This window comes from Eptatretus burgeri, chromosome 10 (genome assembly GCF_056783735.1).
Source record: "Eptatretus burgeri isolate ZD-2024b chromosome 10, Ebu_testis_v1, whole genome shotgun sequence".
In the NCBI taxonomy this organism is placed as follows: domain Eukaryota; kingdom Metazoa; phylum Chordata; class Myxini; order Myxiniformes; family Myxinidae; genus Eptatretus; species Eptatretus burgeri.
The window spans coordinates 59,713,169-59,729,166 of NC_140970.1; the positions used below are offsets into that span (position 1 = coordinate 59,713,169).

The window sequence follows — 15,998 nt, forward strand, 5'->3', positions numbered from 1 at the left end:
CTCTCCCACCTGGAGCAGTGCTGTACGATACACATTTACATGGAGAATTTGCGTCCCCTCCCCTTCCCTCCCTCCCAAGACCACCGGCAAAGCCAAAAACACCCCGATACATTAATTGGGGTCATGCTGATTCTATGAAACAAGTCTAGACATAATAGACCCAGAACTGTAAGAGGAGTAGCGTGACACGCACGCACGCACGCACGCACGCACGCACGCACGCACGCACGCACGCACGCACACACACACACACACACACACACACACACACACACACACACACACACACACACACACACACACACACACACACACACACAGTCTTTGGTAAACCCAACGTGATTGTGATAATAAAAGAATTCTGGGATAATATTCACGGGATAATAAAAGAAAAAAATTCTGCCCACAGAATATCGCAGATTTCCTGTATATAAAATAGTAAGGATTACCTTTTCCACTACAAGAAGACCACATCCATCCAGCAAAAATGCTGCCAATGTAGAAGCAAGTAAAGGAAAAAGGTCGAACAGGAATATCGAAAAGCAAATCCTGTCCAAACTGTGCTGAATGTTTTCACGCTCATTTCCTTACCCTGCAACGTTTGCAAGCACTGCCCGGTCTTGATGTCCCAGATTTTGACGGTTGAGTCAGCATTTCCAGAGACAAGTATGTTGTCTCGTAGTTCCATGCCACTGGTCAGACTCTGATGGCCAACAAGTGTGTGCAAGCAGGTTCCCGTTTCAGCGTCCCACACACGGATCGATGTGTCCAGAGATCCGCTCACAATGTGTGTGCCGTCAAACTGCAAGTAACACACGAAAACTATATATTTTCCTGTTGGGCAACTTTATGCGAGTACAGCCATGGCTTGAGAGCAATCCAAGAGACCAAAAATGTAACCACTGCAAAATGGAAAAACCTCCAAATCTTGTGAAGTACTCCCAAATAAATAAATAAATAAATAAAAGAGGAATATAAACAATTACCACATTCTCAAATTGAATCTGTATTCTCAGTAATTATCCCGAACACACGAAGCAAAAAGTGGGGTTAAGCAATTGGTTCAAGTCCGTCCGTCTGTGTATCTTATCAGTTTATGATCGTCAGTTTGTGATCAAGGAACAACACATTTCAATCAAATGTTATATTTTGAACACAAATTGGAACATGAATAAAATGTCAAGTCCGTTTTTTTTTAATGTACCTTGGCTTATATTTCATTCCAACCGCACATGCGCAGACAGGAGTGAGAGATAACATTATCACTCTGTCTGCCTGCCTGACAGTCAAACAAAATGGAAAATCATTCCAAATAGGAAACGTACCGTTTTTAAGGGTGTTATAAGGGATGTAAATAATAGGCACAAGCAACTAATGTAACGTGTAAGATAGGGTGGTGTATTAGCCGCTGAGAAAATGGTGGTAAAACCCGGAATTTTTTTTATTTATATGCCTTCAAACCTCTTTCAACCTTTATTCAAATATATTTTTATACTTGAAGATTGTATAAAACAAACAGCTTCATAATACTTCTGATACCCATGCAATATATCGATATATAGCATGAGAGGGCATGGCATGTGTTTTGGGTGAAAGAAGATTCCACCATTATGGGTATGCACCATCATCTCCATCAACTTGTCTTTAACATCACCATCATCAACATCACCATTGCATTATTAGGTCATCTCTATCATCTCAGTAGAGATGACCTAATAATAACAGTCTCGAAGTCTGTCCGCCCGTCAGTACGTCCACAATCAAACCGAGTGGAGACAAATAACCAATAGTGGAATGGATAGAGGTCGATGAGACGTGCACAACGATATCTTTCAAGGTCGTCCAAGGTCGTCCAAGGTCGAGGTCAACGTCATGAGGCTGTCAAAGTTGCGAAAATCGTCGATTTCAAATGGTATCTCCTCCCTCATTTATCAAGAGAGATCAAATGTTATTAGTGATTCGGATACTATGGACTATTATCTAGAACAACACAAGCCATTTTTTTGAAATTTGCTCTCGTTCCGATTTTATAGCCCTTCAAACTTCGCTCTGATTCCCCATATGGGCCGTTCATAAAGTATGTACATACAAAAATAAAAGTATTAACTTAAGAACCGGAACTCTCCGAGACAAATATTACATTTGAAGCTTTTGTCAGATTTAACTAAAACAATGGAACACAAGTTTATATGCACACTTACTTTCATTTATGACATTAACATTGTCTTGAATGTCAATTTGTACTTTTATTTTCATAAATGACATGTGCTGTGATATTAAAAGAAAAAGGTAAATTACACCGCTAGGGACTGCATCGTCATGACTTACAAACATCGGTTCATAAGGAACTGCTGGCTTTGCAAGCGATTAGCGATGTATGAGGGGGGTGGTGGGTGGTCACCAGCCTGCATACAGAGGGGGGTGGGTGGTTTTGAAACCCGGAAGTAGAGCGTACGTACTTTATGAACTGCCCCTATTCCAGTCTGGCACAGAGTTACTTTCAACCTCTGGCAGAGATGACCGGCACTCCCGCTCGGGGGTATTTTTGGATAAAAAATTTTCATCATCATTATTGAAGGTAAGTCTCATGATCTTAATAACTCAAAAAACAACAAAAAACAACTTTATTTTATGTTCTTCATACAGGAAAATAAGCCTGGTGTTGGCTTTTGAGTGAGCTCCTGTCATGCTGTTAAGTAATACCAGATGGGTTGCCTCAGTCTGTCATCCTTCTGAGGTCAGCAAAATGGGTACCAGATTCTCCTATAAATGAACGAGGTGTGTGTGTGTGTGTGTGTGTGTGTGTGTGTGTGTGTGTGTGTGTGTGTGTGTGTGTGTGTGTGTGTGTGTGTGTGTGTGTGTGTGGCATGTTTTTGTGGAGTACTACTGGAGCGTTCTGATGTGGAGTGTGATGCACCAAAATTATCCTCATGATCTCCTGAGTTGATTAGGCTAATTAACGACAAACAATCCAAAAATAATTCCCATGTTTCAAACACATGCCATGTTAAGGTGTATTGAGAGCAGCTTAATACGTCTTTCCGCGGCATGGCATTCCAATTACAAAATAAACAAAAATAATGATAACATTGTTCAAAAAGCATATATTAATTAATACTAATAATATTAACAATAATAATTAATTAGTCGTATCATTTGGCAATAATAATGAACGTATAAATCCCCGCCCTGGCACAAGCACATCTGGGCTTGGTGAAAGACAAGCTAATGCTCAACCAGTACAGCAGGCGGGTATGCGACAAGGCCATGAAGACCAATGAAAAGTTGGTCCAATGGACCACTATTACTGGTAATGGGGTAATGCATCAGCGCCACAGCTGCACTCACAACGATGATGCACTAAGCAGCCACAGGCTGCATACGAAATTCACCCGGTCTCCGACATTCGCGGTTCCAACATTCGCGGGTTCCGCGTATTCGCGGCTGATAATGTGCAAAATGGAAATTTCTCCACGTATTCATGGTGATTTTGTTTTTCACGAGCCACGAACATAACAGTTCTAAAACATATCTTCCACGAGCCATGCACAAAGCAGCTCTATATACATACAGTACAATACTGTACATACGCAAAAAAACATATCTTCCACGAGCCGCGAACATGACCTGCTTCCTGCACATGTGTTGTGGCTTCACAGGATAAACAATTTTGAGGGACATCTCACGATGTGCACTTTAAACATACGGTGCTATGCTTGCTGTATTGTAGCTTCATGGGATAGACATATTTTGCGGGACGTCACACCATATGCACTTTAAACATACGGTACTGTATTGTAGTTTCGCGGGATAAACATAGTTTCGCGGGACGTCTCACCAGTGTAACACGTCATTCTCCGCAACGCCATCCCGCGTGAGTTACTTCCAAAAAGAAAACACTGACAGCATCTATTGATGTATCCAGTAATTGCCAACTCACCACAGACAGACATTACACAGTGTAGACATTCAGCTCATCTTAGTGTAAATCACCATCTTGCCATAAACAGCACCATCTGAGTTGTTACATTTTAAAAACACTCAGCATAATCTGTCTGCAGATAGGAAAGATGTCACATCCTGTGAGTTAGAGAATGAAACCGTTCAGCATATCTCCAGTATTAGTGCAATTAGCAGCAGACCATGAACCAGGAACTACCACTAGCAATGACAAAATGGCCACGGATTTTTCCCTGACACTCGCAGATTTTCGTCTATTTCCACAACATTTGCCTGCATTTTCGTGAGATTTTTCCAACATTCGCGGATTTGTCACGGGTCGGGAAATCCCTAGAACCTACCTACTACACCCCATTTCCCAATGAAACAATACCTCCACATTCGCGGTTTCAACATTTGCAGGGTTTTACCGGAACGTTTCCCCGTGAATGTTGGGGTCCTGGTGTAATAATAATAACTCAAGAAAAGAAACTTTATTTTACGTTATTAATACAGGAAAATAATACTTTATTTTATGTTCTTAATAACTCTTTTATTCAAGAAAATAAATCAGACAAAAACAATGCACAAACGTGGTAATTAAAGGTACAGTTTGAACACATTTTAAAGTTGAAGTCCCTTGCCCTATTTTCCCCATTACCCCCTAAGTTTGCAGATTTGCAGGTGACGGAGATTTTCAAGAATGTAATCCCCACGAATGGCAAAGCCCTCCTGTATATACTTGAACACTGCATGGGGTATCATGTTCTATGAACTCTTTAGTTGCCCAAAGCAATTATTTATCTCTCTTCAGTTTAGGGCAAAGGCAACGCGAAACAAAAATGTCAATCAGGTTGCATCAAAGAATCATTTATGGGAGCAGGAGCAACTTTTGGAAGGACAATGCAAACTTACTCACGAGAATAAGTGTAAAATAAAAACGTGAAGTGTGAAACGATGAAATGCACATGTTATGAAAGGGTGCAAAGTGGGTTAAATTATTATATACAAAACAATTGTGTTCAATAATGTCACCTCAAACAATATATCGACATTAATTTCATGATTCGAGACTTGGTAATTCCAAGCCGAGCTCCAAAAAATTCCGAGCAGTTTTACGAATGAGATTAAGGTTTTGGAACGACTCTCAATGGCACAAGATTGTATCGCTTTACTTGGCCAGATATCTATGGACCTTGTAACAATGAAGTGACTGTAGCAAAATGTCCTAATCATCGTGTTCAGGCATGTTTGAATATCCATCGAATAGGATGGTTATACAGGCTGGTGTATATATGACCCTTGAACCATGCTATCACAAAAATGAATGAGGAATGCTTCTGTTGCAGGGGTGTAGTAGAGGCCAAAGACAAGATGGAGAAAGCAGAATATAGCGATTAAGTGATGTGGATGAAAAGTCGAAAATAACTCGCTTCGTCGTGTAGCAGACAAAAGTGGAAAACTTCACCATTCCAGTTTCTAACCAGTTTGCATAATAATTAATCACTATTTTAAACATTTACATCTGAATCTGAACTTGCGTCTATGTTTCATGAGTAGAAGAAAATCTGCAATTTTAGGCATAGATAACTATCTATTCAGGATTACATAACTATCTGATCACATTCATTATCATACCAAGTATCAAAATACACCTGATGCTGCCAAAGGTTCCATAATGCTGGAGAGGAAAAAAGAAAGGTTATATTTAGTCATATTTGAATATCATCTCTCAACGATGACGGGACTGTGAACCCAACTACCACACCTGCACTTGGTGAAAATGCCCTGTTGTCCTGATCACACCTGAAACCACACCTGAAAAAGGTTTGTGACTACCCAACAGTTAAGAGGTGATACTTGGATATAATTTGACATGGAATGAATTATAGCTCCACTTTTGGGGGTATCCACTGCACGCTGATGATGGCTAGGCAGGCAGAAATGCACCTGTGGATTGATTGATTTCCAAGGGAGAGGGGAGGCTGGCATTGCCACAATGGCTTCTCAAGACTTCCAGCTGACTTTTAACACAGTGGATAGAAGTGTAACAGCTGATAATGTATTTAGCAGTGGGCATTTTTATTTTTCATTTAAATTTTTTTCATATTTTCAGAGCACATGCAGGACATGGACATGAGTATACACTAATGTACTTTTACATGAACTACAACGACATTGGTACACAACGGAAAAATGTGGTTTTTGGGATTCTGATCTGGTGAGCCTGCATCATATGAGCCAGGGGTTTAGATGAGAACAGAAAAAAAGGGAATCCAATTCTGTATCTATCACAGACTTCAACTAAAGGCCCGGTCACACCTTGACGTTTTAGCCAACGTATGCCGATTTTTGAATTTTTTTTCTAAAACGCTGGCACACGTTGAATACATTATGGGTAAGTTTTGATAACATTGAGAGCACACTGAAAAACACTGCCATACGTCGTTGTACGCTGGCTTTAAACGTTGTACTTTTTGGTTGTCCTCAAATTTTTTCATGCCTGAAATTTCACGACGTATGCCGGCGTATGACTCACACGTTCCGCTACGCTGGCCACAAGTTGTATGCACGGTCTGCGATCGTTGACAGACGTCAACACATGCTACTTGTAAGTTAATCATAAGTTGAGACACGCCGAGGTAATGTTTAGCGTACCCGAAACTTATTTCTAACCTATGATTAACGTGTTGTTGGCACGTTACGCGATCGTTGCCACACGTCGACAGACGTTACTTTTAAGTTACTCATAGGCTGAAAGACGTCGGTATAATGGATCGTCCTTGCGTCAGCGTCCACGGCCATGGCCAGGACACTTATTTGCAGCATTCTTCAAACTTTTCTTCGGCATGACGAGGATGTTCACACTTCGATGTCTAGCTTGGCTCTGATTCCAATTGTCCATCGGCAGCGTCTATTTAAAATAGTCGAGTTTGAGCGTTTTAACACATTCAGAAGAAACGCTTCAAATTTCCAAACCCCAGCGTCAAAAAAGAAAGGCGAGTGACAGCAATTTAAATCGTTCATTGTAAACAATGAAACTAGCTGAGTGGTACCGTTTAAAAGTCGTTGAGTGTAAAAAAAAATCCAATTGTTGAGCGCAAGCGTCTACTTTCAATAGTGGAGATGCAGCCATTTAAATCGTTGAGTTTATCATTTAAATCGTTAAATCGTTAAACGCAAGGACGATCCATCATAACCCACACCCTCCCCCTCACACTCACCTACTACTGCCAACATGAACAAACTACTACTAATACTAATACTGATACTGTTACTGCTGACATGGACATCGACTCAAAAAGGACTCGAAAACACTGTTGGGTTCCCCTTTTATGAGCAGCATTTTTATATACCAATTCCCAAAACCGCTGGGAACACGTCTTTATATGGCAGTTGTAAGCTAGAAACACGTTAATTTATTTTTTTTTGTCGACCGGAAGACGTCATTGGAATACGTCTACATACGTCGATGTGTGTTGGGACTACGTACAGAATTGGTTCAAAGCACGTCAAACATAAGTTAGAAATAGTTTCGCGTAAAAAAGACATTACCACGACGTGTTTCGACTTATGAGTAGCTTATAAGTAGCCTTTGTGGACGTGTGTAAGCGTCCACAAATCGTGTGTAAAACTTATCCTCATCGCATGCGGAACGTGTGTCATACGCCGAGTACGTCATAAAATTTTGAACATGTTTAAAATTCCTTGACGTACTCTACTTACTACGACGTATGATAGCGTACTTTAGCGTTCTACTCACGTATACCAAACTTACTCATACCGTATTTGACGTGCCCCAACGTTTTAGACACATTTTTCTTAGGTCGGCATACGCTGGCAAGATCGCCAAGGTGTGACCGCGATGTTGACACTTCCATTTCTACGGCAGTTATGATTCGAATCGTTGTGCGTCAGCCTTTTAATAGGCTACGTCACGACATCGTCGGCGATGCGTGCAACGCGCTATGCCTAAGTTAGACTATCGTTGGGCATCGGTTGTGTAGGCCGACAACAGGTTCAGCATTCGTTGGTATAAGTTATCTATAACACAACGAAACGTTCTGTGTCCATTACTAATACGTTATACATAAGACCAAGTCGCTATGAATACGTCCGAATCTTTAAAAAAAACATCAAAAGTTCAACGTAAGCCAGCGTTTTAGATACATTTTAATACGTTGCCATCACTGGCTAAAACGTCAAGGTGTGACCGGGCCTTAAGCCAGAAGTGCACTTCAAAATTTATTTATAATTTATTATAAACATAATTTTCTTTCTCATTTTTGGAAAAACAGCCAGTGGTGTACTTACTGTTCAGCAAGCCGACATAAATAGGCATTCACTAGCTTGAACACTAAATTAGGGAATTTTAACATTTACAAGTGCTCAAAATGGCTTGATCAATTGAGAGATGAAGGAAATGCAATCGAGGTTTAGTGTTTCTCAAATGACTGACAATCGAACAACAAAGTCTTGATCTCGTTCCTGAGCAGTCGGAAGATTGTTGTGTGCTTTGTTGTCACATCTATTGGCACAATGGCATTCCGTGTGTTTCTCTGCTGTCGTCACACAGAATATTTATCTTATCTACATCTTCTTTACTCACTCATGTAGACCAAATCTTATAGATATGTTGTGAACCGTGGTGTCTGCCTATATGTTTGCTTGTCTCCTGTTTATTGCGGCTGCTTCGTGCATTGCGTTTGAAAAGCTGCCGATTGGTTATTTTGCATTTTCATTTCACTTTCCTTGACACAAAATTAAGTCACTTTATTGTCCCTTCCAGTAATCTGTAACATCAAAATGAACATCGGGATGAAAGCAGATTTAATACAGATCTTCATGGAGTATCACTATTTAAAAAAGCTATACTTGGCCCTCTTTTTAGACCAGTCCAACCTCTGCCACCTCATGTTGCACCACGATTTTGTGGTGTGTAGTATAAGTAGCTTTGAGGTTTGACTCTGAGTGAAACCAAGAGTGCAACACAATTAACCTTTCTATAAGTCCATGAAATAATTCAAATTTATAGATTAACTTAAACTTTTCCCATCACTGGGGATGGATACTTTTGCTTGCTTTTCCTGTCTTTGGGAACCGGTACTTTTGTTCGCCTTGAAATAAACCAGTGTTGCTGTGATCGGATGCTCTTTAGTTTATTTAAAGATATTAAAAACGTTGACCAAGGTGTTAAATTTTTAGGAGATAGGTGTAATGAGGCAATGTGATGCAGGAATACACATTTAGAATGGCGATGTTCGCTCGTCTTGACATACGCTGGGCCTTATCTGGCTCGGTATTCACGTCATAAACCTTTACAAAAGTGCAAGTTTGCACCAAGAAAACCATGACAAAAGCATTGATAATTAGCTCAACCAACCAATATCATATTAGTACATGTCAATATGGAACTTCTGAAGGAAATGGTTATTACAGACAAGTGAAAAAAGTCATAGGGAAAGGTTAGTATTCACAGCCTGGATGGTTGGCAAAGCACAATGTTTTGAATATTGCAAAGTTATATATTTTTTACCCCAACCAAGTGTCTCGTGCATTTACCTTTGCAGCTATTCAAAGGCCAAATCGAGCAGATGGAAAATGCCTTGCAGGCAAACAGGAGCCATTCCTCATTACCACACTCTCAAATACAAACCGTTTCCAGGTTTAGGCCGAAATGAAAGCGGTACGAAGCATGAATGTGATGTGGCATGAAATCGTGTGCAACATTCAGAGTGAGGTTAGGCAGATGCATTGCAGCAGAAAACCTGGTTTGCATCTGCAATTAAAAAAATCCTTTGGGAAAGCTTTCATGCTCATTTATGCACTACGATACCTATTTTCAATGCTGGCCGGACATCAGTTGAAGAATCCTATAGACTTATCACCAGCTGTGTATTTATGCAAACAATGCAGCAATTGGTTGAGGCACTGCAAGTATTAACAAAGCCACAAATCCCCAAGGACAACAACTATGTGTTGGAACGTCACATCAAAAACGACAAAGCAGTTTCAAGAGCATATTAGAAGCATGAACGTCTTTAAAACGATAAAGGGCTTTTGATTTGCCAGTATCCTGGCAAAGTTGCATGCATATGAGCAGATCGTTTCATTTTCTTGATTTCCGTTGGATGCATGTTTTGGAATCTGCCGATCAAACATCAGGCAGGATGTTTTCTGGCCTCATAAAATCAAGTCTTTCATCCCTAATTTAATCTTCAAACCACCCATCCTTCTACGAAAAGCCACCGATCGTTTTTCAGCCATTCTCCAGTGTATATTTCACCGATGTTCAAAAGTCAGTTTAACCGACATCCCGTCCATCTCTGAGTGACCAGTGATTTGGCACCGGAGCAGGTATGGATAGCGTGGGACCAACAGACCATGCAGTTTTCAAAGCCGTCTGGCACTATACTCCCAGAGCTCTTCCTGCTGCGCTCTAACCCATTCAGGAAGAGCTTCTCATCGTGTGACCTCTTCATTTTTCAAAGACACCTTTCAGATATTTTGTATGGCACCTGTAAAGATTTGGAACAAAGGTGCACCATGCATGCTTTTTTTCTGGTATTTTTCAATTTATTTCCTATCCTTGGGGCCATAAAAACACTACATTGTTTCTTGGCTTTGCAACTGAGACAGAATATGAAGAGGTAATAGTGCTGGAAATGAAAACATGCATTGCAAGAATTTATTTTTCACCTCAGCAGTAACAAAATTGAAAAGATCATCTGCTCTGTGCGCAGTAAAGTTATAAAAAAAATATTTGAGCGTATAAAATCACTCTTGTGATCCGAGATAATCTCACACTGGTCTCAATGCAAAGCCCAGTAATAAAAAAGCATTGATAGGTTTGGTGGCTGCCTGTACGAATGAGCGACTGAGTTAGTTTGCAATCTGGTAAGGGACCATGACGCAAAGTTTTGTGTTAGCAGCACACCTGCTGAAAGTTTTAGTCTTGAATCAAATTGTGCTGATGAATCACACCCAAAAACACACAACTCGAGAGGGAAATACACCACAAACCCAGTTATCTGCCCACAGAATATCAATAGCTAACAAATACGTGGAAAAGTCATATTTCATTGGATTCTGACATCGGTCTGCTCAAAAATATGTCTCTTAAAAAGAAGAAGAAAAATTAACAACACTTTTTGTTTCAGAGCAAATTGTAATTTTAAAAAGAATGAGTAAATATAAAAGGCCCAATCGATATACTGTATTGATACACATCAGTCTGTCTGTCTTTCTCTCCGTCACATATTGCAAGATGGCAGAATATCGCAAAATTGTGAATTTATCGTCATGACATTATTTAATTTCAACGATATTGTAACAGCTATTGGTCCGTTCCAGTTGCCCGGTTCAAATGTGGTGGGTCGCGTCAAAGTGACCGCAATGCTCAACTGTATCAAAGACTCCCCTCCCCCCCCGCCCCCCCCCCCCCGTCGGATGTGTCTGGATTCTGCATTATTGTACATATTGGGAGCCCTCAAAAGTCCAGCATCATGCCAATAGCTGTCAGATGACTTGATCTAATTTAGGCCAACAAACCAAGCAACGTGATGCGGTTGTTACAAGAGGTGTAGAGACTGCAACCAATTATCCCCTTCACAGGTCACTATAACCAAATGCAGCCACCACAGCCAGAATCACCCTGAGACACGGTATATTTAATAAGATGATGATGGTCAAAGGGAGGGGATAAACAGGAGGTAATTCAGTTCAACACTAGAACTGCACTCGGAACAGCGCATACCTCCACCAGGCTGAACAGTTTATGTTTTGTATCCCACTGCTAGGCCGGACATGGATCCGGACCACCAAAATCAAATCGGCTTGTTCTTGTCACTGACCCAACCCATCCACCAATTTCATCCAAATCCGTCCACAACATTTTGAGATATCACGCTATATATTGTTTTTAACCCTGTCTCTCAATGGGGAAGAATCACTTCAGAAAATTAAAAAATTTTCGTATCCCAAATTTGCATCTTCACAAAAATCAAATATATTCGTCCTGGTCATACACCCAACCTGTCCACCAAGTTTCACCCGAATCAGTCAATAATTTTTTGAGATATCATGTTATGCATCGTTTTTAGTCCCATTACTCAATGGTGAAGAATCACTTAAAAATTCTAGTATCCGGATCCATTTCCGGATATTCACCAGAATCTAATCATTTCGTCATCACACACCCAACCTGTCCACAAAATTGTGTCCGAATATGTTCACAACTTTTTCAGATATCCGTTCACAGACAGGCCGGCAGACAGACAGGGGTGAAAACACAACCTACGTCCACCTTTGGTGGTGGAGGGAACAATAAAAACTCCTTAAGCCTTCGAACCCCAGCGGCCATTTTACTGGCCGCTATTCAAACCTCCATATCCCCAAGCAGCCAGTTTACCAAACGCTATTCAAACCTCCATATACCCGAGTGGCGGGATTTTTCTCCAGGGAGTCCAGGGTTGGGGAGCCGAAAGTCCAAGGAGCTCAGGGTTCAAATGGTTAAGCGACTACCGAACGTACGTGCCCACAAAACCAATCGAAGAATAGAGATCGTGAATTATCGAAGCCTTATCTGGACCCTCATACATATCATGTGAGATAGCCAACAGATAGAGGCAGACAAGACAGAAAAGAGTTGTGGGCAAACCCGATGAAGTGTTGTTGGGGAGGGCTGAAGCCAGGTTTGGTTGCTCCGGCATGGGATGGGGCCACCGTGTCCTACGGCTCGGCTTCTGAGGAAAGGAGAGGGCGTGGCTTGGGCAGGGGGAGGCATGGCTCAGACGTGGCAGCATGGGCGAAATTCACTGCTCTGTTCGAGCCAATTCCTCAAGTCCTCTCTGCTTCCGCCTGTGTAACCACCTTTTTAGCCTCCGCCTCATAAGTCACTCATGACACATTGTGCCCCTCTCCTCTCACTCACCATTGGAACTGATCATCCTGGTGGGCGGAGTGACCCATTCACGACCTGCACCCCAATGGTCCTGAGTGCTACGGGATCGGTGTTGATGGTGCAGCCAGCCTTTCCTGCCTAAATTACGAGCTGAAGGCACACCCAAATGATAAAAGGGCTATTTAGGCCAGATTACATCAGGCAAAACAGCAAAAATAATGGCAATAGCCCCCAGCGTTCATCTGGTAGTGGCTGGATGAGAATAACGAGGGAACCACTAGTAGGCGTGGATGAACCACACAATATGTAATGGAGAACAAAGTAAATACCTGTGTATATATATTTTTTTGGGGGGGGGTGGGGGGGGTGACTTTTTATAATGATCGTTTTATAATGCCATGAACAAACTTTGGTACATCACGGTTGATGAAGATTGTGGTCAAGTTTCAGCGAAATTGTGTGTGTAGTTTCTGAGGAGATAGCAAATACACATTTTCAGGGGCAACCGCCATAGTTTCAGAGAAGAAGTCGCAAATGTTTATGGACGGATGGACGGACTGACTGAAGGACTGAAGGTCTGATGGACAGACGGACACATGCCATCCCATAAGCTCCCCGGAACTACGTTCTACGTGAGCTAAAAATGGGGTCAAAAAGGGTTGATCATTTTATAATCATACATCAGAATGGGTAGACGACGTCTAACTATTACATAGGCGCACATATCTAATATCACAATTAATCACTTTACACTTATGCGAGACAATCACTTCAAGGAAATAACTCTGCTATATTTAGCATATTTAACCTATTCGGAGTCATTTCAATGATATATATGAAAGACCTACTCACCTCTTACCTGTAAATGGAGGGAAGAGCCAATCAGCTCTCACCTAATGAACTAAACCCAGATGGCAAAGATTATACAAATAAATTGACACCTCCCATGCTCCTCGGGCCGAAACAGCTTCGTAAAGCAACCAAGAAGGCCGACACAAGGTAAGCGTTTTACTGTATCAAACCCTTCCCAGAGATCCTCCACAACTATAGAGACGTTCACACATTGTACACAAATGACAATCCCAATGCTACACACCCCCTCAGCTGCTGGACCGGTTTCATCGCTTATTGGCGAATCATCGGCGACAGCGCAGAGAGCAATGCATACCAATGATGCTCCCAAACATGTACCACATGCAAATGTCAAAAGCAGTCAATATCTAAATCAAGAAAGACTCACCCACATCTCTCACCTGTGAATGGGGGAAATAGCCAATCAGCTGTCACCTAATCAATTAAACCCAGGTGGCTAGGATTATATAAATAATTGACACCTACCAGGAGTGTGGGAGGTGGATGTGAAATACGTATACGTAGATGTGAAACATTGATCTCGGCTGTGTCGAAACAATCGCAGCGATTGATCAATATGCAGAGGTGGCAGCGCAAAAGAAACGTGAATGTACAATCGAGTGGTTGAAAGTGAAACGATTTGGCTCTCTGATCAAAGAATCATCCCAACATTTCTCAACGAATCGAAATAATAATCTGTCTGTCACGGAAAAGTTCGCCTTGACACATGGTTTTGACTTTGGCATTCACAACCAGAACACCAAGAGGGAAGAAATATTTGCTGAGTTTGAACTCCGATATGCTCAACTATCAATGCATCAACCTGTATCCAATGAAGCAGACCAAGCGCTGAGGGCCAGACTATCAGACTTTGTGCATGCATACTGTGGAACCGCAAATGATATCTCGAACTTTCACATGCAACGAGATGTCTCTTGGCAATACGAGGATTGGGGAGGAATATCAACATTCACATATGTAAATCTGATAAAGGCACTTGAGTTGTAATCTTGAATAAGATTTATCACATCAACAAAATGATGGATATCTTTAAAGATAAAACTAAATTCCAACAACTGGAAAGTGCAGCTGAACACGATCGGATGTCACAGTTAGAAAGTCATATCACCAAACGGCTGTTACAGCTCCATAAGCACGGTGAACTGTCAAAGGAGTTTGTAATGATATTGTTGAATTATATGCTTGTTTGATTGGTTGTATTCATCTGGCCTGTACATGTTGTGCGAATGCGCCAATAAATCGGGCAGTTGGTCCGGGCAAGGTGAACCCATCGTGTTCATCGTCACAACAGAATTGTAAAACAGAATCAAACCTGTTGGAGTCCAACGTCCAATAATGTACAGCTTCCCCAAGACTCACAAAGAAAACGTCCTACAATGACCGATATTGTCCATGGTTGGTTCAGCACAACATGAACTTGCCAAGTTGTTGGGAGAGGTATGACAACCAATACTGGATTTGCTCTCACACTTCATGATCAAAGATTCTTTTACATTTGCAGAAGCAACTTGTGTTGCAACACTGATAAGTGCGGACAACATAATCACCTTGTTTGACATTAAAAGCTTCTTCACGAATGTCCCACTGATTGAGACTGTTGATATATGTGCATATCTGCTGTATCACAGTGATCTGGAACAACTGTAGATCTCTGAACAAGTCTTTGTGGAGTTAATGAACACAGCAACAAGGCAGGTTTAATTTAGCTTCAACAACAATATGTATGTCCAAACTGATGGCGTGGCCATGGGTTCTCCATTTGGCCCATTTCTTGCGAATATCTTTGTGGGCTTTCATGAAATGCAGAAACTTACTGGTCGGCAAAGTGTGGATTCTCCCATCCTATACTATCGGTATGTTGATGACATTGTTACGGCTGTGGAAATTCGCAGAACACCATAAAGGTTCCGTACTTCAGTTAGATCGATAAGTCTGTGTTCAGTTAGATTTCCCCACCGTTGTTTTGAGGGAATTCTTTGTATTCACCGGGCTGTGACCCTTTGAGGTAGGTTTTTCTGTTGCTATCGTTATTTTGGACCGACCATATCACGACCACCATTACAGCAACCAACTTCGCCCCCCCAAACAACCACAATGCCAACAACAACCACCACCAACGCCAACCACGCTACAATCGCCACAACAAGTATGCCACCATCTAACCATCTTCGCCGCTACGCCAGCTATCAAACACCATCCTCCACAAACCATGCTACAACCCTTTCCGCGTCGAAAACCGTCCGAGAACGCGAGTAAAAAGACCGAGAAAAGAAACCTCCAATGG

General features: G+C 41.5%; 1 protein-coding gene across 4 annotated transcripts in view; it reads right to left on the reverse strand.

The window, feature by feature from the left end:
* Nucleotides 1–15,998, reverse strand: part of FBXW7 (F-box and WD repeat domain containing 7) — a 597,271-nt gene that overhangs the window by 21,503 nt on the left and 559,770 nt on the right. For all 4 annotated transcript variants that reach the window (XM_085898585.1, XM_085898583.1, XM_085898582.1 and 1 more), the window contains one exon: nt 592–802. In XM_085898585.1, coding sequence (XP_085754711.1) covers nt 592–802 — 211 coding nt within the window. The remainder of the gene's footprint in view (nt 1–591; nt 803–15,998) is intronic.